The sequence below is a fragment of the Salvelinus alpinus genome, chromosome 11 (genome assembly GCF_045679555.1).
Source record: "Salvelinus alpinus chromosome 11, SLU_Salpinus.1, whole genome shotgun sequence".
Lineage (NCBI taxonomy): Eukaryota > Metazoa > Chordata > Actinopteri > Salmoniformes > Salmonidae > Salvelinus > Salvelinus alpinus.
Window position 1 is genome coordinate 32812388 of NC_092096.1, and position 27188 is coordinate 32839575.

The 27188-nt window shown below is 41.2% G+C and overlaps 3 protein-coding genes and 2 pseudogenes across 3 annotated transcripts; 2 read left to right on the forward strand and 3 right to left on the reverse strand.

Moving 5' to 3' along the window:
• Positions 1–330: 330 nt before the first annotated feature.
• On the reverse strand, positions 331–1887 carry LOC139534000 (gelsolin-like). Its single transcript, XM_071332587.1, has 4 exons — positions 1735–1887; positions 1424–1501; positions 1130–1190; positions 331–991 (listed from the first exon to the last, which is right to left on the reverse strand). Exons 1-4 carry the CDS (start codon positions 1876–1878, stop codon positions 822–824), a joined length of 453 nt encoding a protein of 150 aa, XP_071188688.1. The 5' UTR covers positions 1879–1887; the 3' UTR covers positions 331–821.
• Positions 1888–3093: 1206 nt separating this feature from the next.
• On the forward strand, positions 3094–9219 carry LOC139534002 (transcription termination factor 1-like; annotated as a pseudogene).
• A 110-nt stretch (positions 9220–9329) lies between these two features.
• On the reverse strand, positions 9330–10886 carry LOC139534004 (gelsolin-like). Its single transcript, XM_071332590.1, has 4 exons — positions 10734–10886; positions 10423–10500; positions 10129–10189; positions 9330–9990 (listed from the first exon to the last, which is right to left on the reverse strand). Exons 1-4 carry the CDS (start codon positions 10875–10877, stop codon positions 9821–9823), a joined length of 453 nt encoding a protein of 150 aa, XP_071188691.1. The 5' UTR covers positions 10878–10886; the 3' UTR covers positions 9330–9820.
• A 1206-nt stretch (positions 10887–12092) lies between these two features.
• LOC139534001 (transcription termination factor 1-like) lies at positions 12093–18218 on the forward strand (annotated as a pseudogene).
• Positions 18219–18328: 110 nt separating this feature from the next.
• LOC139534003 (gelsolin-like) lies at positions 18329–25720 on the reverse strand. Its single transcript, XM_071332589.1, has 16 exons — positions 25567–25720; positions 24014–24207; positions 23690–23844; positions 23152–23313; positions 22660–22809; positions 22405–22494; positions 22164–22296; positions 21689–21993; positions 21275–21408; positions 20943–21033; positions 20502–20672; positions 20008–20182; positions 19733–19854; positions 19422–19499; positions 19128–19188; positions 18329–18989 (listed from the first exon to the last, which is right to left on the reverse strand). Exons 2-16 carry the CDS (start codon positions 24204–24206, stop codon positions 18820–18822), a joined length of 2190 nt encoding a protein of 729 aa, XP_071188690.1. The 5' UTR covers position 24207; positions 25567–25720; the 3' UTR covers positions 18329–18819.
• Between the last annotated feature and the right edge of the window lie 1468 nt (positions 25721–27188).

The following is a 27188-nucleotide window of genomic DNA, read 5'->3' on the forward strand; positions in this document are numbered from 1 at the left end:
TCCTCCTCACTTAAATGTTACGACGAACGTGACAACTTATTTGTAATTAAATGTTCATTTGGTTTTCTGTAAGATGTTACAATGTCATCACCCCATAATGATTTAATGCATCTGTTGAATACTCAGGTGAGAGTTGTATTATGTTTGTAAAATCTGACAGGTGACATTTTTATAGAATCCCATTTTATTTTTGAGAATAAATGTCTCCTGGCTTCAAGTAGCTCTGCCTTGATTGGCCGGTCTTCATCCATTGCGAGCATGTTTTCATGAAAATCACTCAACCAAAGCCTCTTAGCTATTTACTACAGTTAACAGAGCAGACAACTGGTGTCGGGCATCATACATTTTATTTAGTTATGTGAATGTATTTGACTGCTTCCAGTTGTGCTTTGTTGAAGCTTTTCCATCCGCTGTCAGCATGTTTGATAGGCATGACATATCCTTTGGGTCGTTATGGAAACCCAGTCTGCACAAGATTCTCAAACTGGAATATCTGAACTCTGCCCAACAGGGCATGGTACAGAAGCGAAAAAAACTCTTGGCCCATTTATTGCAAATGTAGTAATATACTGCTAAAAAAACATGGGCTAACAGTATTAGTGTGTAAGAAAAGGAAATGACTAAACTGTGTAGTGTGGATTACATGAAAACCATAAGATCAAATCAGCACTAGTGTGAAGAGTATATTATCCATCACAAATTGGTATCCATGGGCAGTCTAACAGTTGAAAGGAAAGGGGATACCTAGTTAGTTGCACAAATGAGTCAAGTAGAGGCTTTGGGTGAAGTTGCCACTAGGGGAAACCTCGCCCTGCAGTGGTTCAGACACGGAGTCCAACCATGGCCCGTTCCATGGGATTACTGCTCCAGTACTCATGATCCCAGCCCAAGAACCAGCCAGTGAACGTGGGAGGCTCATGACCTTGCTTTAACTTCACTATGGGCGTACTGCCGTCCCGCTTGGTAGGGTCTGTCTCTATGTAACGAATGGCTGACCACAGAACAGGAAATAGGCAGGAGCAGTGAGGAAAGAAAGAACAGTTAATTTAACGAAACAGCACATTTAAGTTCCCGTTGGCACTTTTATCAGGTAATTATGTGATCTTGTTTTAAAACCACCATTGCTTACCTGAGGCTATACCCTCTGTCTTCTCCTCCTCTTGAGCTTCACCTCCGATCCAAACAAAGATCTGAAGGGTACATGGAAAGTGTTAAGCGAATCAATAGGTGTGCATTATTAGCAAAAAACCTGAGGCATGTAAAGCAAGGTGGAACGTTCAGATCGAAATATGCTATGTAGAACATACATGCCCCTCTGACATGTGGAATAAGGAATTGCGTTTGTTCTATTCATGGCATTTCCACAACGTTCGGCTGCTGAACGTGGCCCTGGTTGCACCTTGACAATCCCTCTACTAGTCACCTGTTCCCAGGTGTCCAAGAGCATGACATCATCTGGGGCCAGGTCTTCTTGTGTCATCTCCCCAGGCACCTCTTCAATCTGTATAAATAGTATTGTGGCATTTTGACAACGGGCCAGGTCAGTGCACATTCAGGAGGACATGGAAATGTTTTCCCACACTTATGTATAAAATGTGGATCAAAGGCTATTTCATTAGCAGAAGAAACTGAATTTGTCCAAATGGATATTCAAATCATGTCAAACATGTAAACAGGAATGCAGCAAAGGAAGTTGGAAAGTGCTATACTACAGTTATAACAGGGCAGACTCACAACGAACTGGCCAGTTTTGTTGGAGCAGGCAAACAGGCGTGGTGGATGAACGTCCATTTTGTTTTTCAGTCTGGCTGAGGTACGGTAGTCCGCTTTACCTCCCAGAGCATCCCAAAAGTCATCTTGACACACAAACACATACATACAATTGTGGATCTGGAAGAAGATGGAGCGGTTGGAAAAGCTTTGTCTTGTATCCTCATAATTATAATATTATAATGACTTATACCTGAGTTAAGCCTATAGAAATAGCATACCAAAATCTATTTATATTCGTCAATAACACACAACACTCATCGCTGGCCATTGCTGACTGTATTTAGCGTCCTAAAATCACCACATAAAAGTTCTCCAATCGCAAAGATTTTAACAACAGAAGCACAATTAACAGATCTCTGAACACTTCAAAATATTATCTGCCTAACTATAGTGGTGTCATAGCAGCAGTGGTGTAAAGTACTTAAGTCAATATACTTTAATGTACTACTTAAGTAGTTTTTTTTTGGTATCTGTACTTTACTTTAATATTTATATTTTTGACAACTTTAACTATTACTTCACTACATTCCTAAAGAAAATATTTTACTCCATACATTTTCCCTGACAACCAAAAGTAGTCTTTACATTTTTAATGCTAAGCAGGACAGAAATGGTCAAATTCATAAGTTTAACAAGAGAACACGTGGTCATCCCTACTGCCTCTGGCCTGGCTGACACACTAAACACAAATGCATCTTTTGTAAATAATGTCTGAGTGTTGGAGTGTGCCCCTGGATATCCGTAAATGTAAAAAAAAATTATAATGAAAAGGAAATTGTGCCATCTGCTTTGCTTAATTGTTTTTTTTTTCTCCATTGTTTCCTAAATGTGACAGCATGGATAGGCATGAACTTATGCAGTTGTGGGAAAAGTACCCAATTGTCACACTTGAGTAAAAGTATAGATACCTTAATAATAACTTTTGGTTGTCAGGGAAAATGTATAGAGTAAAATATTTTCTTTAGGAATGTAGTGAAGTAATAGTTCAAGTTATAAGGAATTTTAATTGATTTAAAATGTTACTTTTACTTTTGATACTTAAGTATATTTTAGCAATTACATTTACTTTTGATACTTAAGTATATCTAAAACCAAATACTTTTAGACTTTTACTCAAGTAGTATTCTACTGGCTGATTTTCACTTTTACTCGAGAAACTTAATATTAAGGTATCTATAATTTTACTCAAGTGTGACAATTGGGTACTTTTTCCACAACTGCATAGCGGGAATATTAATCTAGACCTACAAATCCTAATTGTTGGAAATGACACGAATGCAGATGGGAGACTCATGATCAGAATACCAAGCAGGCAGCCATTGCGAGTGTAGTTTACCAGTCAAATTTCCAGGGTTAGATGTTCCAATATGTTATATTTCTATAGTAGGTCCACCACAGAGTGGCAGTAGCTAGCTTTGGTCACAGTCACACACGCATACATTGCTAGCAGCAAAGAAGAGATTTGCATTTGTGGCTATGTCGCTTTTGTCACCAAAGAAGTTACGGTGTTACTTTCCCCATTTGTTCAACCTGGTGAATTAATTTTTCTTTACGAGTTTTATCATATTTGATTTACACAGCTAGCTAGTCTATTTGGATGTACTATCACTAGTTAGCCCAACATTGATCACACTTGTGCGCGTATGTACGAAAAAAGTGAACTTGTGTTTTAATATGCACGTATTTTGCTAATCGAATTATGGTAGCTAGTTAACGTTACATAGCTGCTTAAGCTCATGCCTATTCATGCTGTCACATTTAGGAAACAATGGAAAAACATTAATGTTGTTTTTCTGTTACAGATCGAGAAAACAGGTAATACTGTAGCCACCATGCTGGGGACTTCAACGTCCACTGAACAGGGGGCTAGTGAGAATCTCATAGTGCTTGAGATATGTCGAATATCCCCTCTTAAATTTGAAGACACTCCTGTATTAATCTCATCAGTGGCCCCTGATACAGTCGAGGAATCCATAAAAGCCAAAAAGAAAAAGACTAAAGCACTATCTGAACAGGGACCAAAAGAACCGGCAATTGAGCATAATCAAAAGGATGGTCACCAGTTGACAGTCGAGAAAAGAGGTAAAGAACCTAAACATAAAGAGCGAACAGTGACCGAGCTGGAAGTGGTGGAGAAAGAGAGGAAGAAACTTAAAAAAGGAAACGAAGAGAAGCAGCAACATGTTATTAAAGATGAAATGGAGGTACCAGATCCTGAGGAACAAACTGGAGGGAATACAAAGAAAAAGTCAAAGAATCTTCAAACACAACAGGGGCGAGCGGATTTAGTGATTGCTGATGAGAATAATATGAATACCCTGAAGAAAAAGAGAAAACACAATGACATTGAGCCAGAACGGGTGATAGACAGTGTCCTCTCAAAGGCTGCAGTAGATGTTTCAGCTGTAACTGTGCCAGATGAGGCCAGAAAGAGTAAGAAGAAGCACAAGAACAGACAAACAGAACTTGAGGAGGGAGCGGAGAGCTGTTGGACAGTTTCAAGAACAGCAGATGATCCAGAAATCATAGAACTGCACCCTGAAATGGTCAAGAGAGGTAAAAATGTGGTAACTGAGACAGAGGAGAATGTAAAAAAAAGGAAACGAAATAACAAAAAACACAGAGAGTGTGAACTGAACGATTGTCCAGATAAAGCAGACTTTCCAGGTTTAAAAGAACAAACTGAAAGAAAATTGAAGCCAAAGAGGCCAAAAACGTATGGAAAGTCTGCAGCTGTGGAGGGCAGCGGGAGAAAGAAAAACCACAGCAGAGAGTCAGACAAGGGAATGGACAGTGTCCACTCTGCAGAAGGTGTTTTGGATTTAACTGTTCCAAATGACAACAGGACTCATGATGCTGGAACAAACGGTGAGACAGAGGGCGCCCATTCAGTCATGGTTGAGACAGGGACCCAACACAACAAACCCAGCCTAAAGGAAGAAACTCAATGGTGAGTAGAAGGAAACCTGGTTCACTTGTATTGAAGTGTGAATCTAGCATGTTTTGAAAGAGTGATTTCCCAAATGAACACAACCATTGACAGTATGGCAAATCCACAATAATTGTAATGTATGCCCAACAAAAACCGATGGTTGCAAAGTTAAACAATCCATACAACTCTAGGCACAACAATGACTTTTAACCATTTCCACTGATTATTTTACAAACATACATTTAAGCTACTTGTAGAACAGTGCAGATGCAAAGGTTGGTTACAGAATGAGTGCACCAGCTGCACAAACCCTCATTCTGTTACCAAACTTTGCATCTGCAATGTTTTTAATTTGTTAACTTGTTTGACATACATTTTAAAGTGAGATTTGAGTCCCCGCATCACTCTGTTACTGTGGAGTCGCCCAGAAGCATTTGCTGGTGAAAACCAGACATTTTGTGAATGCTGTGTACCAGAATTTCATCTGGAACCGCTTCCTGTGGAGAGAGGAAGACATGTCTCTCCTGCTCTGTCAACTCAGCGGTGTGTTTAGACGTCACGTTAATGATTTTCTCCCCTCACTATGCTACAGTGTGGACGAGTGGCAGGCTCTGAATGATCTCAAAGAGTTCATTCCCAATGTTGAGTCAAAGTCGGTTGACGAGATCCATAAGATGATAAAGTATGATCTTGATCGATTCAAGGAATTCCGAAGACAAGGTAAGCTTATTCTTCAGTCACTCATGGTCACAGCATTATGTAACATTGTAGCAATGATATGTAAGATGTTACTGTGTTGAGAGATGTGACAGATTGTATTATCATATATTTTATCATTTAGACCCAATCAGTTAAGCCCATGTGGAATCTTCTGTTGTTCCCAGGCCTTTCCCTGCGAAGTGGAAGATTCAATACGCAGGAGAACGACCGACTCATGAGTAACGTCTACGACTTCCTGGCTCTCACTGGGATTCAGAGTGGCTCTAAGCTCTTCCATCCACAGCGCTTCAAAGGGGAAGAAGCAAATATCAAGAAGTTGAAGTGTCAGCACAGATTCCATGAAAGAATAGGTGTGTCATCTTGTAGCCAGGTTCATTCGATTAGAAAACTTTATGACAAGTTTTATCCACATTACATTCCTGTTCTTCAGCATTGTCTACAGTGGCCAAAAAAGTATGCTTAGGAATTTCCCAGAAAACTGATCTCACCTCTTCCTTACCTGTTGTTCCAGGTGAAGGAATACCCAGGCCTTGGCATCACGTCTATATACGGGGGAGGAAAATATTTGATGGCAGCAACTACAAGGGCAGGTAAGACGGGGCTAGTTACTATAAGGAAATGACCCTCACTATGACGGCTTACGTTATGTTGCCTCTAAATACAATGTACGAAAGTATAGTAATGTTGAATTTACATTTTCTTGAATTAGTGTTCACAACTGTGCTATTGTTCTGATACGAACCACTTTATGGTTTGCTAATATTTGCAGACATTGAGGCACTTTGAATGCTTATTTCCTTGATTTCCTTACCGAAGGTTCACCGAAGAAGAACTTCACACTGTGAAAAAACTGCAGACGTTGCACGGCAACAAGTGGGCGAAGATCTCGACGTTGACTGGCCGAAGCGAATCGGCCCTAGAGAAACGTTTTGCTCAAATGTGTAAGTCATTGGGAACTGGAATCCGCATAAGGTGACTCATCGCCACTGTTCTCCCCCAGCGCCTTAGTTATTGTTTTTGTCTTGTTGATGAAACGGAAGAGAGGAATGTCCAGCATCATGGTAAAAAATATAATCACAGTACATATTCTGCAGTTCTAGCACGCGTGCAATGATGTCCGAAGGAAAATAACTGATGTTTGAAGTAACTTCTTTGGTGTAATATCCCAAACAAATGTGTCAGTTTCACCAAGTACAGATTACAGCTTTAATATATTGACTCTGACATCCTTGCTGGACATCCTGCTCCACTCATCTTTTGGGGAAATGGTTGTTTGTGTTTGACGTGGGGCAATGTTCCCGCTTTGTTTGGTGTCTATTTCTCAGCCGCAAACAAAGGTGCGTGGACCAAGGAAGAACTGAAAAGACTAATGGAAGCTGTGCGGAAGCACCTGGTGGGACAGGCAGAGCCTGGCAGTGGACCGGCCACCATCAGGAAAGACAAACTGTACAACAACATCCCCTGGACAGATGTGTGCCAGACGGTTGAAACGCGCCACTCGTCCCAGTGTCGAATAAAATGGTGGGCAGGGAGTTTCAGGGGTAGCTGTTACAAAATAAAACCATTCTCATTGAATTGTTTACACAAACATTGATTCAGAACTTTTGTCTGACTTTTGAGGCTGTATTTGATACAACCTTTCCAGGTTGGGTGTTTTGAAGCACATACTGGCATATGGACAACCAGTATTCAGTGGAGGCACGAAATCATTACAGGGCAAAGTGGATTTGATCAAAGCGTAAGTGTGTTGATTTCCATTCAATCTGTGTGATGGTGAATCTGTTTTTTGATTCTTTGTTTAAGATGTATTAGCCCGTTTTAGTGATGTTACTTGGACCTTTCTGCACTGTCCTGATACACGGGACAAAATGTAGACTTTTGGTCCTGATATCTGCATGTGAAACTGTTGCATTGTGAATCTTGATTCATGTCATTTTTGACCTTTTCAGCTTGAATGCAATGCAGGTGGAAGATGTTGCAGGTATCGACTGGGAAGAAATTGCTCAGACAATTGGGTAAGAGGTTATTAAACACAGATTATTTTTTAGACAATGTGTCATGGACTGAGGGAGGTTTGTATATTATGTCAGTTAACTTTTTGGATTGTCAAGTCTTTCAATACAATGCTGAGATGTCATTGAATTAGATCAATGCATGACAAAGCCTTTACAAATGTTTTCCATCTTCTAGGAGTGTGGAATGCAACCGTGCATGTCAGTGTGATGTAATGCATTGCTATGTGCTAACATTTGTATAATTTTTAAGGGATGTTACGCCGCGCTATCTACAGACACACTACTACAGGCTAAAGGTAGCCAACGTTCCGTTGTGGCAGAGCATGTCCTTCTGTGGTAGGTGTAAGCTACTGTCATACAAACACTATCCTCTTATTTTAAAGACAAGGGCAGTCCCACTCCTTTTGTATTTCTTGTTTATTGGACAGGATAGAGAGAGCGCTAGAGGACTGGGTCAGATTCAAACCCATGCTCACAGTGGTAGTACACAGTACCTGTGAGCCTGAGGCAGCGGCTTAGACCACTGTACAACCCCAGGCGACCTCCCAATATTGTCAGTCGCTAGGTTTAGCATTTCGTTAGAATAGTTGTGAATCAATAGGATCAGTGATGACATAAAGGGAGAAGAAATGTCACTAGGTCCTCCTTGACCGTACTATTTAAATAGAATGGTGCTTTGGGGAACAGAGCTTTGATCTAGTCCCAAATCACACCTATTCCCTATAAAGTGCATTCCGTTTGACCATGGGCCCCGGTCAAAAATAGCACACTATATAGGGACTAGGATGCCGTTTGGCACGCAACTTGTTTGCTGGAACCGTTTGCAGATTTGATTTCTATGCATTTTCTTTTCAGAGATCATTGACTTCCTCAACAGTAGAGTTCTCCCCAATTTTGAAGAGCGCCTCAAAGTTCTGATAAAATCAGGATATGTGGTGTCCAGAAATGATCCTCAAGAGCTCTTCCTACTCTCTGAGATCTTTTGATAATGAGGACGGCGACTACTACAGCGAGGTTCAGAACAGCTGATGAAAACAAAGCACGTGGACCTGGCTTAAGGCCCCACTGTGAGGGTAGCTGTGTGCCCCTCTGTCTCACAATTAAGGATTCAGCTCGTTCATGGAGGTGGTTAATGATGATCAACTTATGTCACGCCCTGGCCTTAGTTATCTTTGTTTTCTTTATTATTTTAGTTAGGCCAGGGTGTGACATGGGGGATGTATGTGTTTTGTATTGTCTAGTTTTTTTTGTATGTTTATGGGGCAGTGTTTAGTCTAGGTGTATGTATGTCTATGGTTGCCTAGATTGGTTCTCAATTAGAGACAGCTGTCTATCGTTGTCTCTGATTGGGAGCCATATTTAGGCAGCCATATTTAGGCAGCCATATTTAGGCACAGCCATAGTCATTAGGTAGTTTGTGGGTGATTGTCTGTGTAAGTTGCCAGTGTCTGCACTTATTGTTTGTATAGCTTCACGTTCGTCTGTTTTGATTAGTCTGTATAGTGTTCGTTTTCGTCTTCATTAAAGAGAGAATGTATTGTTATCACGCTGCGCCTTGGTCCTCCTCACTTAAATGTTACGACGAACGTGACAACTTATTTGTAATTAAATGTTCATTTGGTTTTCTGTAAGATGTTACAATGTCATCACCCCATAATGATTTAATGCATCTGTTGAATACTCAGGTGAGAGTTGTATTATGTTTGTAAAATCTGACAGGTGACATTTTTATAGAATCCCATTTTATTTTTGAGAATAAATGTCTCCTGGCTTCAAGTAGCTCTGCCTTGATTGGCCGGTCTTCATCCATTGCGAGCATGTTTTCATGAAAATCACTCAACCAAAGCCTCTTAGCTATTTACTACAGTTAACAGAGCAGACAACTGGTGTCGGGCATCATACATTTTATTTAGTTATGTGAATGTATTTGACTGCTTCCAGTTGTGCTTTGTTGAAGCTTTTCCATCCGCTGTCAGCATGTTTGATAGGCATGACATATCCTTTGGGTCGTTATGGAAACCCAGTCTGCACAAGATTCTCAAACTGGAATATCTGAACTCTGCCCAACAGGGCATGGTACAGAAGCGAAAAAAACTCTTGGCCCATTTATTGCAAATGTAGTAATATACTGCTAAAAAAACATGGGCTAACAGTATTAGTGTGTAAGAAAAGGAAATGACTAAACTGTGTAGTGTGGATTACATGAAAACCATAAGATCAAATCAGCACTAGTGTGAAGAGTATATTATCCATCACAAATTGGTATCCATGGGCAGTCTAACAGTTGAAAGGAAAGGGGATACCTAGTTAGTTGCACAAATGAGTCAAGTAGAGGCTTTGGGTGAAGTTGCCACTAGGGGAAACCTCGCCCTGCAGTGGTTCAGACACGGAGTCCAACCATGGCCCGTTCCATGGGATTACTGCTCCAGTACTCATGATCCCAGCCCAAGAACCAGCCAGTGAACGTGGGAGGCTCATGACCTTGCTTTAACTTCACTATGGGCGTACTGCCGTCCCGCTTGGTAGGGTCTGTCTCTATGTAACGAATGGCTGACCACAGAACAGGAAATAGGCAGGAGCAGTGAGGAAAGAAAGAACAGTTAATTTAACGAAACAGCACATTTAAGTTCCCGTTGGCACTTTTATCAGGTAATTATGTGATCTTGTTTTAAAACCACCATTGCTTACCTGAGGCTATACCCTCTGTCTTCTCCTCCTCTTGAGCTTCACCTCCGATCCAAACAAAGATCTGAAGGGTACATGGAAAGTGTTAAGCGAATCAATAGGTGTGCATTATTAGCAAAAAACCTGAGGCATGTAAAGCAAGGTGGAACGTTCAGATCGAAATATGCTATGTAGAACATACATGCCCCTCTGACATGTGGAATAAGGAATTGCGTTTGTTCTATTCATGGCATTTCCACAACGTTCGGCTGCTGAACGTGGCCCTGGTTGCACCTTGACAATCCCTCTACTAGTCACCTGTTCCCAGGTGTCCAAGAGCATGACATCATCTGGGGCCAGGTCTTCTTGTGTCATCTCCCCAGGCACCTCTTCAATCTGTATAAATAGTATTGTGGCATTTTGACAACGGGCCAGGTCAGTGCACATTCAGGAGGACATGGAAATGTTTTCCCACACTTATGTATAAAATGTGGATCAAAGGCTATTTCATTAGCAGAAGAAACTGAATTTGTCCAAATGGATATTCAAATCATGTCAAACATGTAAACAGGAATGCAGCAAAGGAAGTTGGAAAGTGCTATACTACAGTTATAACAGGGCAGACTCACAACGAACTGGCCAGTTTTGTTGGAGCAGGCAAACAGGCGTGGTGGATGAACGTCCATTTTGTTTTTCAGTCTGGCTGAGGTACGGTAGTCCGCTTTACCTCCCAGAGCATCCCAAAAGTCATCTTGACACACAAACACATACATACAATTGTGGATCTGGAAGAAGATGGAGCGGTTGGAAAAGCTTTGTCTTGTATCCTCATAATTATAATATTATAATGACTTATACCTGAGTTAAGCCTATAGAAATAGCATACCAAAATCTATTTATATTCGTCAATAACACACAACACTCATCGCTGGCCATTGCTGACTGTATTTAGCGTCCTAAAATCACCACATAAAAGTTCTCCAATCGCAAAGATTTTAACAACAGAAGCACAATTAACAGATCTCTGAACACTTCAAAATATTATCTGCCTAACTATAGTGGTGTCATAGCAGCAGTGGTGTAAAGTACTTAAGTCAATATACTTTAATGTACTACTTAAGTAGTTTTTTTTTGGTATCTGTACTTTACTTTAATATTTATATTTTTGACAACTTTAACTATTACTTCACTACATTCCTAAAGAAAATATTTTACTCCATACATTTTCCCTGACAACCAAAAGTAGTCTTTACATTTTTAATGCTAAGCAGGACAGAAATGGTCAAATTCATAAGTTTAACAAGAGAACACGTGGTCATCCCTACTGCCTCTGGCCTGGCTGACACACTAAACACAAATGCATCTTTTGTAAATAATGTCTGAGTGTTGGAGTGTGCCCCTGGATATCCGTAAATGTAAAAAAAAATTATAATGAAAAGGAAATTGTGCCATCTGCTTTGCTTAATTGTTTTTTTTTTCTCCATTGTTTCCTAAATGTGACAGCATGGATAGGCATGAACTTATGCAGTTGTGGGAAAAGTACCCAATTGTCACACTTGAGTAAAAGTATAGATACCTTAATAATAACTTTTGGTTGTCAGGGAAAATGTATAGAGTAAAATATTTTCTTTAGGAATGTAGTGAAGTAATAGTTCAAGTTATAAGGAATTTTAATTGATTTAAAATGTTACTTTTACTTTTGATACTTAAGTATATTTTAGCAATTACATTTACTTTTGATACTTAAGTATATCTAAAACCAAATACTTTTAGACTTTTACTCAAGTAGTATTCTACTGGCTGATTTTCACTTTTACTCGAGAAACTTAATATTAAGGTATCTATAATTTTACTCAAGTGTGACAATTGGGTACTTTTTCCACAACTGCATAGCGGGAATATTAATCTAGACCTACAAATCCTAATTGTTGGAAATGACACGAATGCAGATGGGAGACTCATGATCAGAATACCAAGCAGGCAGCCATTGCGAGTGTAGTTTACCAGTCAAATTTCCAGGGTTAGATGTTCCAATATGTTATATTTCTATAGTAGGTCCACCACAGAGTGGCAGTAGCTAGCTTTGGTCACAGTCACACACGCATACATTGCTAGCAGCAAAGAAGAGATTTGCATTTGTGGCTATGTCGCTTTTGTCACCAAAGAAGTTACGGTGTTACTTTCCCCATTTGTTCAACCTGGTGAATTAATTTTTCTTTACGAGTTTTATCATATTTGATTTACACAGCTAGCTAGTCTATTTGGATGTACTATCACTAGTTAGCCCAACATTGATCACACTTGTGCGCGTATGTACGAAAAAAGTGAACTTGTGTTTTAATATGCACGTATTTTGCTAATCGAATTATGGTAGCTAGTTAACGTTACATAGCTGCTTAAGCTCATGCATATTCATGCTGTCACATTTAGGAAACAATGGAAAAACATTAATGTTGTTTTTCTGTTACAGATCGAGAAAACAGGTAATACTGTAGCCACCATGCTGGGGACTTCAACGTCCACTGAACAGGGGGCTAGTGAGAATCTCATAGTGCTTGAGATATGTCGAATATCCCCTCTTAAATTTGAAGACACTCCTGTATTAATCTCATCAGTGGCCCCTGATACAGTCGAGGAATCCATAAAAGCCAAAAAGAAAAAGACTAAAGCACTATCTGAACAGGGACCAAAAGAACCGGCAATTGAGCATAATCAAAAGGATGGTCACCAGTTGACAGTCGAGAAAAGAGGTAAAGAACCTAAACATAAAGAGCGAACAGTGACCGAGCTGGAAGTGGTGGAGAAAGAGAGGAAGAAACTTAAAAAAGGAAACGAAGAGAAGCAGCAACATGTTATTAAAGATGAAATGGAGGTACCAGATCCTGAGGAACAAACTGGAGGGAATACAAAGAAAAAGTCAAAGAATCTTCAAACACAACAGGGGCGAGCGGATTTAGTGATTGCTGATGAGAATAATATGAATACCCTGAAGAAAAAGAGAAAACACAATGACATTGAGCCAGAACGGGTGATAGACAGTGTCCTCTCAAAGGCTGCAGTAGATGTTTCAGCTGTAACTGTGCCAGATGAGGCCAGAAAGAGTAAGAAGAAGCACAAGAACAGACAAACAGAACTTGAGGAGGGAGCGGAGAGCTGTTGGACAGTTTCAAGAACAGCAGATGATCCAGAAATCATAGAACTGCACCCTGAAATGGTCAAGAGAGGTAAAAATGTGGTAACTGAGACAGAGGAGAATGTAAAAAAAAGGAAACGAAATAACAAAAAACACAGAGAGTGTGAACTGAACGATTGTCCAGATAAAGCAGACTTTCCAGGTTTAAAAGAACAAACTGAAAGAAAATTGAAGCCAAAGAGGCCAAAAACGTATGGAAAGTCTGCAGCTGTGGAGGGCAGCGGGAGAAAGAAAAACCACAGCAGAGAGTCAGACAAGGGAATGGACAGTGTCCACTCTGCAGAAGGTGTTTTGGATTTAACTGTTCCAAATGACAACAGGACTCATGATGCTGGAACAAACGGTGAGACAGAGGGCGCCCATTCAGTCATGGTTGAGACAGGGACCCAACACAACAAACCCAGCCTAAAGGAAGAAACTCAATGGTGAGTAGAAGGAAACCTGGTTCACTTGTATTGAAGTGTGAATCTAGCATGTTTTGAAAGAGTGATTTCCCAAATGAACACAACCATTGACAGTATGGCAAATCCACAATAATTGTAATGTATGCCCAACAAAAACCGATGGTTGCAAAGTTAAACAATCCATACAACTCTAGGCACAACAATGACTTTTAACCATTTCCACTGATTATTTTACAAACATACATTTAAGCTACTTGTAGAACAGTGCAGATGCAAAGGTTGGTTACAGAATGAGTGCACCAGCTGCACAAACCCTCATTCTGTTACCAAACTTTGCATCTGCAATGTTTTTAATTTGTTAACTTGTTTGACATACATTTTAAAGTGAGATTTGAGTCCCCGCATCACTCTGTTACTGTGGAGTCGCCCAGAAGCATTTGCTGGTGAAAACCAGACATTTTGTGAATGCTGTGTACCAGAATTTCATCTGGAACCGCTTCCTGTGGAGAGAGGAAGACATGTCTCTCCTGCTCTGTCAACTCAGCGGTGTGTTTAGACGTCACGTTAATGATTTTCTCCCCTCACTATGCTACAGTGTGGACGAGTGGCAGGCTCTGAATGATCTCAAAGAGTTCATTCCCAATGTTGAGTCAAAGTCGGTTGACGAGATCCATAAGATGATAAAGTATGATCTTGATCGATTCAAGGAATTCCGAAGACAAGGTAAGCTTATTCTTCAGTCACTCATGGTCACAGCATTATGTAACATTGTAGCAATGATATGTAAGATGTTACTGTGTTGAGAGATGTGACAGATTGTATTATCATATATTTTATCATTTAGACCCAATCAGTTAAGCCCATGTGGAATCTTCTGTTGTTCCCAGGCCTTTCCCTGCGAAGTGGAAGATTCAATACGCAGGAGAACGACCGACTCATGAGTAACGTCTACGACTTCCTGGCTCTCACTGGGATTCAGAGTGGCTCTAAGCTCTTCCATCCACAGCGCTTCAAAGGGGAAGAAGCAAATATCAAGAAGTTGAAGTGTCAGCACAGATTCCATGAAAGAATAGGTGTGTCATCTTGTAGCCAGGTTCATTCGATTAGAAAACTTTATGACAAGTTTTATCCACATTACATTCCTGTTCTTCAGCATTGTCTACAGTGGCCAAAAAAGTATGCTTAGGAATTTCCCAGAAAACTGATCTCACCTCTTCCTTACCTGTTGTTCCAGGTGAAGGAATACCCAGGCCTTGGCATCACGTCTATATACGGGGGAGGAAAATATTTGATGGCAGCAACTACAAGGGCAGGTAAGACGGGGCTAGTTACTATAAGGAAATGACCCTCACTATGACGGCTTACGTTATGTTGCCTCTAAATACAATGTACGAAAGTATAGTAATGTTGAATTTACATTTTCTTGAATTAGTGTTCACAACTGTGCTATTGTTCTGATACGAACCACTTTATGGTTTGCTAATATTTGCAGACATTGAGGCACTTTGAATGCTTATTTCCTTGATTTCCTTACCGAAGGTTCACCGAAGAAGAACTTCACACTTTGAAAAAACTGCAGACGTTGCACGGCAACAAGTGGGCGAAGATCTCGACGTTGACTGGCCGAAGCGAATCGGCCCTAGAGAAACGTTTTGCTCAAATGTGTAAGTCATTGGGAACTGGAATCCGCATAAGGTGACTCATCGCCACTGTTCTCCCCCAGCGCCTTAGTTATTGTTTTTGTCTTGTTGATGAAACGGAAGAGAGGAATGTCCAGCATCATGGTAAAAAATATAATCACAGTACATATTCTGCAGTTCTAGCACGCGTGCAATGATGTCCGAAGGAAAATAACTGATGTTTGAAGTAACTTCTTTGGTGTAATATCCCAAACAAATGTGTCAGTTTCACCAAGTACAGATTACAGCTTTAATATATTGACTCTGACATCCTTGCTGGACATCCTGCTCCACTCATCTTTTGGGGAAATGGTTGTTTGTGTTTGACGTGGGGCAATGTTCCCGCTTTGTTTGGTGTCTATTTCTCAGCCGCAAACAAAGGTGCGTGGACCAAGGAAGAACTGAAAAGACTAATGGAAGCTGTGCGGAAGCACCTGGTGGGACAGGCAGAGCCTGGCAGTGGACCGGCCACCATCAGGAAAGACAAACTGTACAACAACATCCCCTGGACAGATGTGTGCCAGACGGTTGAAACGCGCCACTCGTCCCAGTGTCGAATAAAATGGTGGGCAGGGAGTTTCAGGGGTAGCTGTTACAAAATAAAACCATTCTCATTGAATTGTTTACACAAACATTGATTCAGAACTTTTGTCTGACTTTTGAGGCTGTATTTGATACAACCTTTCCAGGTTGGGTGTTTTGAAGCACATACTGGCATATGGACAACCAGTATTCAGTGGAGGCACGAAATCATTACAGGGCAAAGTGGATTTGATCAAAGCGTAAGTGTGTTGATTTCCATTCAATCTGTGTGATGGTGAATCTGTTTTTTGATTCTTTGTTTAAGATGTATTAGCCCGTTTTAGTGATGTTACTTGGACCTTTCTGCACTGTCCTGATACACGGGACAAAATGTAGACTTTTGGTCCTGATATCTGCATGTGAAACTGTTGCATTGTGAATCTTGATTCATGTCATTTTTGACCTTTTCAGCTTGAATGCAATGCAGGTGGAAGATGTTGCAGGTATCGACTGGGAAGAAATTGCTCAGACAATTGGGTAAGAGGTTATTAAACACAGATTATTTTTTAGACAATGTGTCATGGACTGAGGGAGGTTTGTATATTATGTCAGTTAACTTTTTGGATTGTCAAGTCTTTCAATACAATGCTGAGATGTCATTGAATTAGATCAATGCATGACAAAGCCTTTACAAATGTTTTCCATCTTCTAGGAGTGTGGAATGCAACCGTGCATGTCAGTGTGATGTAATGCATTGCTATGTGCTAACATTTGTATAATTTTTAAGGGATGTTACGCCGCGCTATCTACAGACACACTACTACAGGCTAAAGGTAGCCAACGTTCCGTTGTGGCAGAGCATGTCCTTCTGTGGTAGGTGTAAGCTACTGTCATACAAACACTATCCTCTTATTTTAAAGACAAGGGCAGTCCCACTCCTTTTGTATTTCTTGTTTATTGGACAGGATAGAGAGAGCGCTAGAGGACTGGGTCAGATTCAAACCCATGCTCACAGTGGTAGTACACAGTACCTGTGAGCCTGAGGCAGCGGCTTAGACCACTGTACAACCCCAGGCGACCTCCCAATATTGTCAGTCGCTAGGTTTAGCATTTCGTTAGAATAGTTGTGAATCAATAGGATCAGTGATGACATAAAGGGAGAAGAAATGTCACTAGGTCCTCCTTGACCGTACTATTTAAATAGAATGGTGCTTTGGGGAACAGAGCTTTGATCTAGTCCCAAATCACACCTATTCCCTATAAAGTGCATTCCGTTTGACCATGGGCCCCGGTCAAAAATAGCACACTATATAGGGACTAGGATGCCGTTTGGCACGCAACTTGTTTGCTGGAACCGTTTGCAGATTTGATTTCTATGCATTTTCTTTTCAGAGATCATTGACTTCCTCAACAGTAGAGTTCTCCCCAATTTTGAAGAGCGCCTCAAAGTTCTGATAAAATCAGGATATGTGGTGTCCAGAAATGATCCTCAAGAGCTCTTCCTACTCTCTGAGATCTTTTGATAATGAGGACGGCGACTACTACAGCGAGGTTCAGAACAGCTGATGAAAACAAAGCACGTGGACCTGGCTTAAGGCCCCACTGTGAGGGTAGCTGTGTGCCCCTCTGTCTCACAATTAAGGATTCAGCTCGTTCATGGAGGTGGTTAATGATGATCAACTTATGTCACGCCCTGGCCTTAGTTATCTTTGTTTTCTTTATTATTTTAGTTAGGCCAGGGTGTGACATGGGGGATGTATGTGTTTTGTATTGTCTAGTTTTTTTTGTATGTTTATGGGGCAGTGTTTAGTCTAGGTGTATGTATGTCTATGGTTGCCTAGATTGGTTCTCAATTAGAGACAGCTGTCTATCGTTGTCTCTGATTGGGAGCCATATTTAGGCAGCCATATTTAGGCAGCCATATTTAGGCACAGCCATAGTCATTAGGTAGTTTGTGGGTGATTGTCTGTGTAAGTTGCCAGTGTCTGCACTTATTGTTTGTATAGCTTCACGTTCGTCTGTTTTGATTAGTCTGTATAGTGTTCGTTTTCGTCTTCATTAAAGAGAGAATGTATTGTTATCACGCTGCGCCTTGGTCCTCCTCACTTAAATGTTACGACGAACGTGACAACTTATTTGTAATTAAATGTTCATTTGGTTTTCTGTAAGATGTTACAATGTCATCACCCCATAATGATTTAATGCATCTGTTGAATACTCAGGTGAGAGTTGTATTATGTTTGTAAAATCTGACAGGTGACATTTTTATAGAATCCCATTTTATTTTTGAGAATAAATGTCTCCTGGCTTCAAGTAGCTCTGCCTTGATTGGCCGGTTTTCATCCATTGCGAGCATGTTTTCATGAAAATCACTCAACCAAAGCCTCTTAGCTATTTACTACAGTTAACAGAGCAGACAACTGGTGTCGGGCATCATACATTTTATTTAGTTATGTGAATGTATTTGACTGCTTCCAGTTGTGCTTTGTTGAAGCTTTTCCATCCGCTGTCAGCATGTTTGATAGGCATGACATATCCTTTGGGTCGTTATGGAAACCCAGTCTGCACAAGATTCTCAAACTGGAATATCTGAACTCTGCCCAACAGGGCATGGTACAGAAGCGAAAAAAACTCTTGGCCCATTTATTGCAAATGTAGTAATATACTGCTAAAAAAACATGGGCTAACAGTATTAGTGTGTAAGAAAAGGAAATGACTAAACTGTGTAGTGTGGATTACATGAAAACCATAAGATCAAATCAGCACTAGTGTGAAGAGTATATTATCCATCACAAATTGGTATCCATGGGCAGTCTAACAGTTGAAAGGAAAGGGGATACCTAGTTAGTTGCACAAATGAGTCAAGTAGAGGCTTTGGGTGAAGTTGCCACTAGGGGAAACCTCGCCCTGCAGTGGTTCAGACACGGAGTCCAACCATGGCCCGTTCCATGGGATTACTGCTCCAGTACTCATGATCCCAGCCCAAGAACCAGCCAGTGAACGTGGGAGGCTCATGACCTTGCTTTAACTTCACTATGGGCGTACTGCCGTCCCGCTTGGTAGGGTCTGTCTCTATGTAACGAATGGCTGACCACAGAACAGGAAATAGGCAGGAGCAGTGAGGAAAGAAAGAACAGTTAATTTAACGAAACAGCACATTTAAGTTCCCGTTGGCACTTTTATCAGGTAATTATGTGATCTTGTTTTAAAACCACCATTGCTTACCTGAGGCTATACCCTCTGTCTTCTCCTCCTCTTGAGCTTCACCTCCGATCCAAACAAAGATCTGAAGGGTACATGGAAAGTGTTAAGCGAATCAATAGGTGTGCATTATTAGCAAAGAACCTGAGGCATGTTCAGCAAGGTGGAACGTTCAGATCGAAATATGCTATGTAGAACATACATGCCCCTCTGACATGTGGAATAAGGAATTGCGTTTGTTCTATTCATGGCATTTCCACAACGTTCGGCTGCTGAACGTGGCCCTGGTTGCACCTTGACAATCCCTCTACTAGTCACCTGTTCCCAGGTGTCCAAGAGCATGACATCATCTGGGGCCAGGTCTTCTTGTGTCATCTCCCCAGGCACCTCTTCAATCTGTATAAATAGTATTGTGGCATTTTGACAACGGGCCAGGTCAGTGCACATTCAGGAGGACATGGAAATGTTTTCCCACACTTATGTATAAAATGTGGATCAAAGGCTATTTCATTAGCAGAAGAAACTGAATTTGTCCAAATGGATATTCAAATCATGTCAAACATGTAAACAGGAATGCAGCAAAGGAAGTTGGAAAGTGCTATACTACAGTTATAACAGGGCAGACTCACAACGAACTGGCCAGTTTTGTTGGAGCAGGCAAACAGGCGTGGTGGATGAACGTCCATTTTGTTTTTCAGTCTGGCTGAGGTACGGTAGTCCGCTTTACCTCCCAGAGCATCCCAAAAGTCATCTTGACACACAAACACATACATACAATTGTGGATCTGGAAGAAGATGGAGCGGTTGGAAAAGCTTTGTCTTGTATCCTCATAATAAGTAACACTCTGTGGCTATTGGCTAAACATCATTTCCTAGTGAATTTGACTGCTGACAGGGAACGTACCTGATTCTTCACCCTCGGCCAGCTCTGAGGCTGAGACCCCTAGAAGGTCACATAGCTTTTGAGCTCCATGCTTCTCACTGTCACTTGTCCCCTTTCCCACCCACATGAAGGAGGATGCCAGGGTCACCAGCACAAAGACATCGTTGGAGTTCAGATTTGAGGCAGCAACATCAACCTTGAGTGGAGAGAGGAAGCAGTTAAAATAATGTACACTGGAAGTACTAATTACAGTTCTGCAGTAGCAAACGGACTGTAGTCAGCGTCACCAACCATACATCACAATGGCTGGCTACTCCACTATCTACTGGGGTGTATTAGTGTACACTGTAGCAAAGACATTTTGTGATGCCTTTCTTATTGGACATGTTCAGATTAGTCCTTCCCCGTTTCGGCTTGTTTGCGTCCGTTTGGATTCTAGTGAATAGACCCAAAAAAGAACCAAATAGATGTACAAAACATCCTTTACTGAGCTTTTCCCATCTCCTGTTACTCACCTCTATGGCACGTGTGCCGCCAGCAGGGTTGGACCTCACCTGGAACAGCTGTGTGTCTGCAGCCTGGGCCTGGCCACCCTCTCTGGAGGTACCACCCTGGTGCACTACCATCGGCTGCCCCCCGAAAAGACTCATGAGGTGGGCGGGCTCCTTACCCTGGATCACCCGCACCTTCATTACGGTAGAAACAGACAGAAAATCAGATTGAGTCATACCTGGCTTTAAACCTAACCTTCCCTCATTTCCATTTCATTTTACAGACCAATGCTCTGACCCTGTTGATATCCATGACCATGGAAACGTATTCATATAGATCCAGCGTCTGCAGACAAAACAACTGACTAATATTGTTAAATTCTGTAATCCAGTGCATCTTGATTAAAAATGACCTGGACCGTATTATCCGGGGCAGACTGCGATAAATCAAAACGATCCAGTCACCTGTACTGCCCCTCCTCCCAACTCGTCATCCAGCTGAGCAGCCAAGATGGCCGAGGCGCCAATTTCATCCTGGCTAGAATCCACTCCTTGCCTGTGAAAAAGGAGTACTTTTCAAGTGCTATTAACATACATTTATGCTTAGGTTATATCATACAGTATATAGTTGGTTTAGATGTGTCTAATACATTATGTAACAAAAGCCCTGGGGCTCATAAATGATGAAGCCTACTGTAACGATAGAAGGACGCTAGCAGTTTTTGCTGTAAGACTATGTAATAACACATAAAGCTTCCTGCTGTCGCTTCCAGAAGGATAATCTCCATTGTCTTTACCATATGTAGATGACCTGTCCGTTACGCCCTCCATGCTGGTAGTTGTAGAGGATGATGTAGCTGTCTCCCCCATAGAATCGTCCATAAGTGGAGGGCTCCACAGGCACCTTGTCAGCTCCCTCAATACGCCAGATCTACAGAGGTTAACAGGTAAATACAGCTCTTGCTAGTAGTAGTCCATGAATGGAAAAAAGGTAACACCCCTTGCAGCTCTTTTCTCAAAAGCTTGTTTGTGAGATTGTGACACCTTTTTGGTGTGTGTGTAGGCACACAGTTGTAACCCTTAAGGGCTCTATGTATCCCTTTACTGAGGACACATGACTACCCTAAACCTTGAAACACAATATCTAAGGGTAACTACCATCATACTATATGGTGTTTACTGAGAAAACCCCAGAATCCCCGCCAAAAAACCTGCTTCTCTCCATTCCCCTCGTCCACCATCCCATGCTGAGCCGCCATGGCGTTCGAGTGATGGAGAGTGGAGGCATCGAAGGGAACCTTCTTGATCTTGGCGATTTTGTTGGACACGTAGGCGGTTCCCAACCCCACTGTATGGTCCGCGTCACGCCAGATTTTGAAGAACTGCTTGAACAGAGGGGTCTCCCCATTCTCAGGTAGGATCTGGACCTGGGTGTGTTTCGGGTAGCCCATCTTTGTGATAAACTGTTCGGCAGCACTCATCACCGCACTTCTCTCCTCTTTGTTAGCGTCCTTGCCTGTTTTCATTCCAAATAAACTCATGATTAAACTGCAAAGGCAGAAGAACTAAGTGACTTCCAGGCGCAACAGTATTCAAAAGTAGTGTCTAATCTAAGGGAAGATTAAAGCTTGGGGTTTTACAGTCAAAAGAAGTCATAGAGACCAGCTGCTGAGAAGAAACCAATACCTTTCCAGACAAAGATCATGCCATTGGGGCCATTGTCCAAGATAAAGCAGTCACTTGACTCCAGGGCATTCTGTGAAAACGGGTTCTCCGATGCTACCATATCCATGCCCATATCCCCACTGGCATTAGACACCTTTTGGAAAAACATTTCAATGTAATATTAGTATTTGAAGGTATGCTCAAAAACTGCTTATTACATAATATTAAAGATTAGATTGTTTAATTCGAAAATGGATCTGACCTTGTATAATTTTGCCAGCTTCCTGTTGGACGCGTCTGTATTTGTGTCATCTGCATTTGCCTCAGGCAACTCGGGTTTGGGTCCAAGAATCTGGAACGAGACCACGAGTCAGGCATCTCACAGCAAATTATCACCATTGTGTTAAAAGGTAACTAACTATAGATGTTTATTGGGAGCATATAAACAATTGCATGATTTGAAGTGTATAGGAATTAACTATTTTTTCCATCCCTTTCTCCTCATTGAAAGACTCACCTCCAGCATCTTCTCACATTCTGCCCCCTCGTCACATATGTACAACTCAGCCCGCCCACATCGTTCATTGTCACGGATATCCTTTGACACCTGAGTGGCCTTCAGCTTCTCAAAGTTATTGGCCTTGGAACCACACCATTGATAAACCTCCTGTAATAGAGACGAGTGAAGATTATCAGTACAGTGGACCAAGTGTACTTCTGTAGCTCTAACTCCTCTGCCTGTTGACTATGTTAAAGCATACCGCAACGTATACAAATTATCTTTTACATTATTCATGACTAAAACAGTATTGGTTTCAAAGTGGATTACTTACAATAACAGCTTACTAACATGAGCAATGACAATACAGTTTTAGCCTACATTGTACAAAGACAATTCCACTAAAATCTGCAAATAATTTCACTAAATTAAATCAGTATATGTTTCCTTGATTTGTACATACTGTAGATAGGTTGCTGTAGAAACTCTTATAGATTTCAGTGAACTCACGTTGCCCAGGTCGAGGATAAAAATGTCTCCCTGGTTGAAGCTGTCCCAACTAACTGCTACCTCTGTGGCCCGAACCACACGCCGACCCCTGACCTGGAGCACACGCTGCAGCTTAACCTCATTGGACACCACGTGCTTGAACCCTGAAGCCACACCCCCTTTCTAAGGTAAAGATTGGGAAGATAATCAATAAGATAAGTGGAGGAGTTCTTGAGATAAGCAAATACATTTAACAAACTTATTGAATGTCTCAACATTCCAGTAAAATGCATGAGGTAGCACACCCCAAAATGATGGTGGAGGTGCTGACTAACGGAATAGTAAACTGTTTAAAAATAAATACATTATCGCATACTCTATACATACAGTGTGCTCCCAACAATTTAACAGGTAAACCAACGTTTTGGTCCACAGTACCTTCTACCCAGTACACAGTTCCTTTTTGCGTAGAAGGTACTGTGAACACTGAAGAAGTGTTGGGAGCATACGCAGACTGTGTGACTTCCTTTGTTTCTTTTAACTCGTTTTGAAACATTACCATGTACTTCAGTCCAGTTTTGAAGTAGCCTGAAAATGTTCTTGACTCGTAACCCTGCACCTCACGGTACTGAATAGGTTTGCCACCCAGGTAGTCATCCATTTGGATGGTAAAAATGGCTGCTGCTCCACTCTCATCTTGTGTACAGTCATCTCCTGCAGGACCAGAGAAATAATGATTGGTCACATTTCAAACATTATTTTCACAAATAATGGAATGGATTTCAATTGTAAAAGTGCATAAGCACATATCAGTGGGCTGAAATGTACAAACACTGTACAGCATTTCAAGAAATACAGTCTATTCGACCAGATCAAGTTTTACCTTGCCAGAAGTGAAGGTCATACTGTAGATGCCCAGAACGTTGCTTGATGGTATTAAGAACAAGGTATGCGTCCCCTGAGTAGAACCCGCCATGCAGACTCTCTGGCACGGCCACCAGGTCCAGACTCTCAACTCTCCACACCTGGAGGCCAGGCTTCTTCCCGGCCCTCTTAAACTCAGGGTGGTGCGTCATGCTATAAAGATATGGGGCAGGAAAAACTTGCCATTAAACTTTGATACCCGTCCCTAGGATAGCCTGGAATCCAGACCTGTTTTGTGATAACGTTCCACTCTGAACTGATAGAGTTAGGGATCATGTGTCAGTTAATAGTTCAAATAAGGTCTGTGGAGAGACACAGCAGTTAAACCAGATGTTCTCTAATGTTGATACCGGTTTTGATCTCACCACTCGCTCACAAATGTTTATATTATTTATTTAACCTTTATTTGCAAATAACTTGTCTGAGCGGAGAAAGAGATGAGGGAGTGCTCTCATATCAGTAGCATTAGTCTCAAATTGCCCAAGGGCTTTCTTCATTGTCCTCCCCCACACGATACACTAGGCTAGTCCCCTCCCAAAAACAAAGAGGGGTGAGTGAGTTCGTTTTGCATGGCCCGGTGCCCTGGGTGGGCGGAGTTTAAACATTTTAGACCATTCCATTGGTCCTTAAGTGAAATCTCCACCCAACCGGGGCACCCTGCCATGCAAAACACTGGCCCATTGTTTAAGCTGGCAAACATTTTTTTCTTGCCTGGCTACCAATCCGCCTGGCTACCAATCCGCCTCACTCCGGCCAAATGCCTCGCCCACTAACATTTCTTCTCCTTGATGACCAATAGAGCAGTCAAATTAAATTCAGTATGAGTCATCGGGCAATTTTTTCCCCCTCCTACAATATAACAACCTTCTGCATGGATGATGTTCTCGTGTCAGCTGATAAAACATTATTTTGCCCTGGTTTAATTAACAGATACTAGTTATAGCCTTCGTGGGTTAACCTACTTTCCCTTTACACTTTTCATAAAACTAATGGACACAGATTAAGCCTAGTCCTGGACTGAAAAACACTTTAAAATGGAGAATCTCCATTGAAGACCCTTCTTAGTCCAGGACTAAACTTAATATTTGTCCAGGAAACTGGCCCTATATCATGACTAAGGCTTATCTGGCAGTGTATAAACTGCCCAAGAAACCTCTCATGATTATTGTGCAAGGGAGTCATTAATCATGAGATAAGGTAATACTTGAGGGAGTGACTCATGACTACCCAACATCGCATAAATTAACATTTGAGAAGATAAGGAATTCAATTAAGAAATATTTTCTATTGTAGAGAACAACTGCATACAATTTAAATTGTCACATTTATTCAACATCCTATTAGAACATCTTAATTTTGTTTTAACATCAACAAAAATCCACAACGACGTATCATTGTTGTTTTTTACTTTAAATGAAGAAGGTAATCAAGAGAATTGGAGAACATAAGCGATTCTAAAGTTGTACACGTTTAATGTCAACGCACATCTTAATTAAAAACAAAGTAGCCTACCTGGTGTGCAATAATAAATAAACGATTATGCTTGTCGTTAGCAGCTGGTATCAAGAGGTTGCTCAGCGATAAAGTGGCACCGCGCTTCCGTAGATTGTCCTGGATAAAATGACTGTATGGGCGACTCCCTTTTGCACCAGGTACAGGTAACTGCCAAAATAAAGGAAACGTCAACATAAATCGTCTTAATAGATCGTATGGCCACCATGGCTGCGTTTAGACAGCCCAGTTCTGATATTTTCCCCACTAATCGGTATTTAAAACCAATCACAAAATATATTTTTCAGAGCTGATCTGATTGGGCAAAATTAGTGAAATAAAGATCAGATTTGGGCTTTAGGTGTAAATGCAGCCGATGACCCAATAGCTTCAATGCACTTGGTATAGATTCTACAAGTGTCTGGAACTCGATTGGAGGGATGCGACACCATTCTTCCACAATTTGGTGTTTTGTTGATGGTGGAGGAAAACGCTGTATTAGGCGCCGCTCCAGAATCTCCCATAAGTCTTTAATTGGGTTGAGATCTGGTGACTGAGACCGATATCCCTAGTAAAAAAAAATCCTAGTATTCCAATAAAACAATTATATTAGAATCCAAAAGAAAGATCTATCAGATCGTATCCTATTGGTTTCCAATAGGACTGGTTCCAAAATCTGATAAGATTTACTTTTGGATAAAGGATTTAAAAAATTGAAATCCTATAGGGGAGCAACCCGTATTATCGGCTATTCAACAGCGTATCAGAAATGTATTACCTTCAACAGTGTTATCTTGTGATCAAGCCATCAATGTTTTGAGATGATTGGGGTCGTAAAAATGTTTGCTAACGGGTTAGCAATTAGCATGTTTGCCATATCAGTGGAAATACTACTAGGCCTACAATCAACTTTTTGATAAACCGTTTAGCAAAACAATAGGTCCCGTATTATCGGTATACGGTAGCCAGTTATTTGCCACCTTACTATTTTGTTCAATAACAAGATATGTTTAATTTTGATCAAAAAAAGAGACACCAACCTCGTATCCGAAGTGTGTACTAGATAGTTGGCTAGTCTTCCAGTAAAAAAAAGTATTAATTGTAGGTCAACGTTTCATTGCGTAGGCAGGTGTGCCGAAAATCTCCCCCCTGCCAGCAATCTGCAACCCTTCGTGTGAACGCGCACACACTAAATTCTTCATTGCTCTGACTTGCTTGCTAGTTGAGATTTCGCTAGTCATATCTGCAGTTTTCGGTTTGGCTATTTGTTTCAAGTGTATTAGTCTATAAATAAATCTCTTTGCCAAAATTCGTAATCTCTCCCATGTCTTATTCGACTAGTAGTTGTTCAGAAATGTCCGGGAATTTGCAGGTGCCTTGGTGGAAGAATGTGGCAACATCTCACAGCAAGAATTGGTTAATCTGGTGTAGTTCATGAGGAGCAGATGCACTGCAGTACTTAATGCAGCTGGTGGCCACACCAGATACTGACTGTTACTTTTGATTTTGACCCCCCCTTTGTTCAGGGACAATTTATTCCATTTCTGTTAGTCACATGTCTGTGGAACTTGTTCAGTTTATGTCTCAGTTGTTGAATCTTGTTATGTTCATACAAATATTTACACATGTTAAGTTTGCTGAAA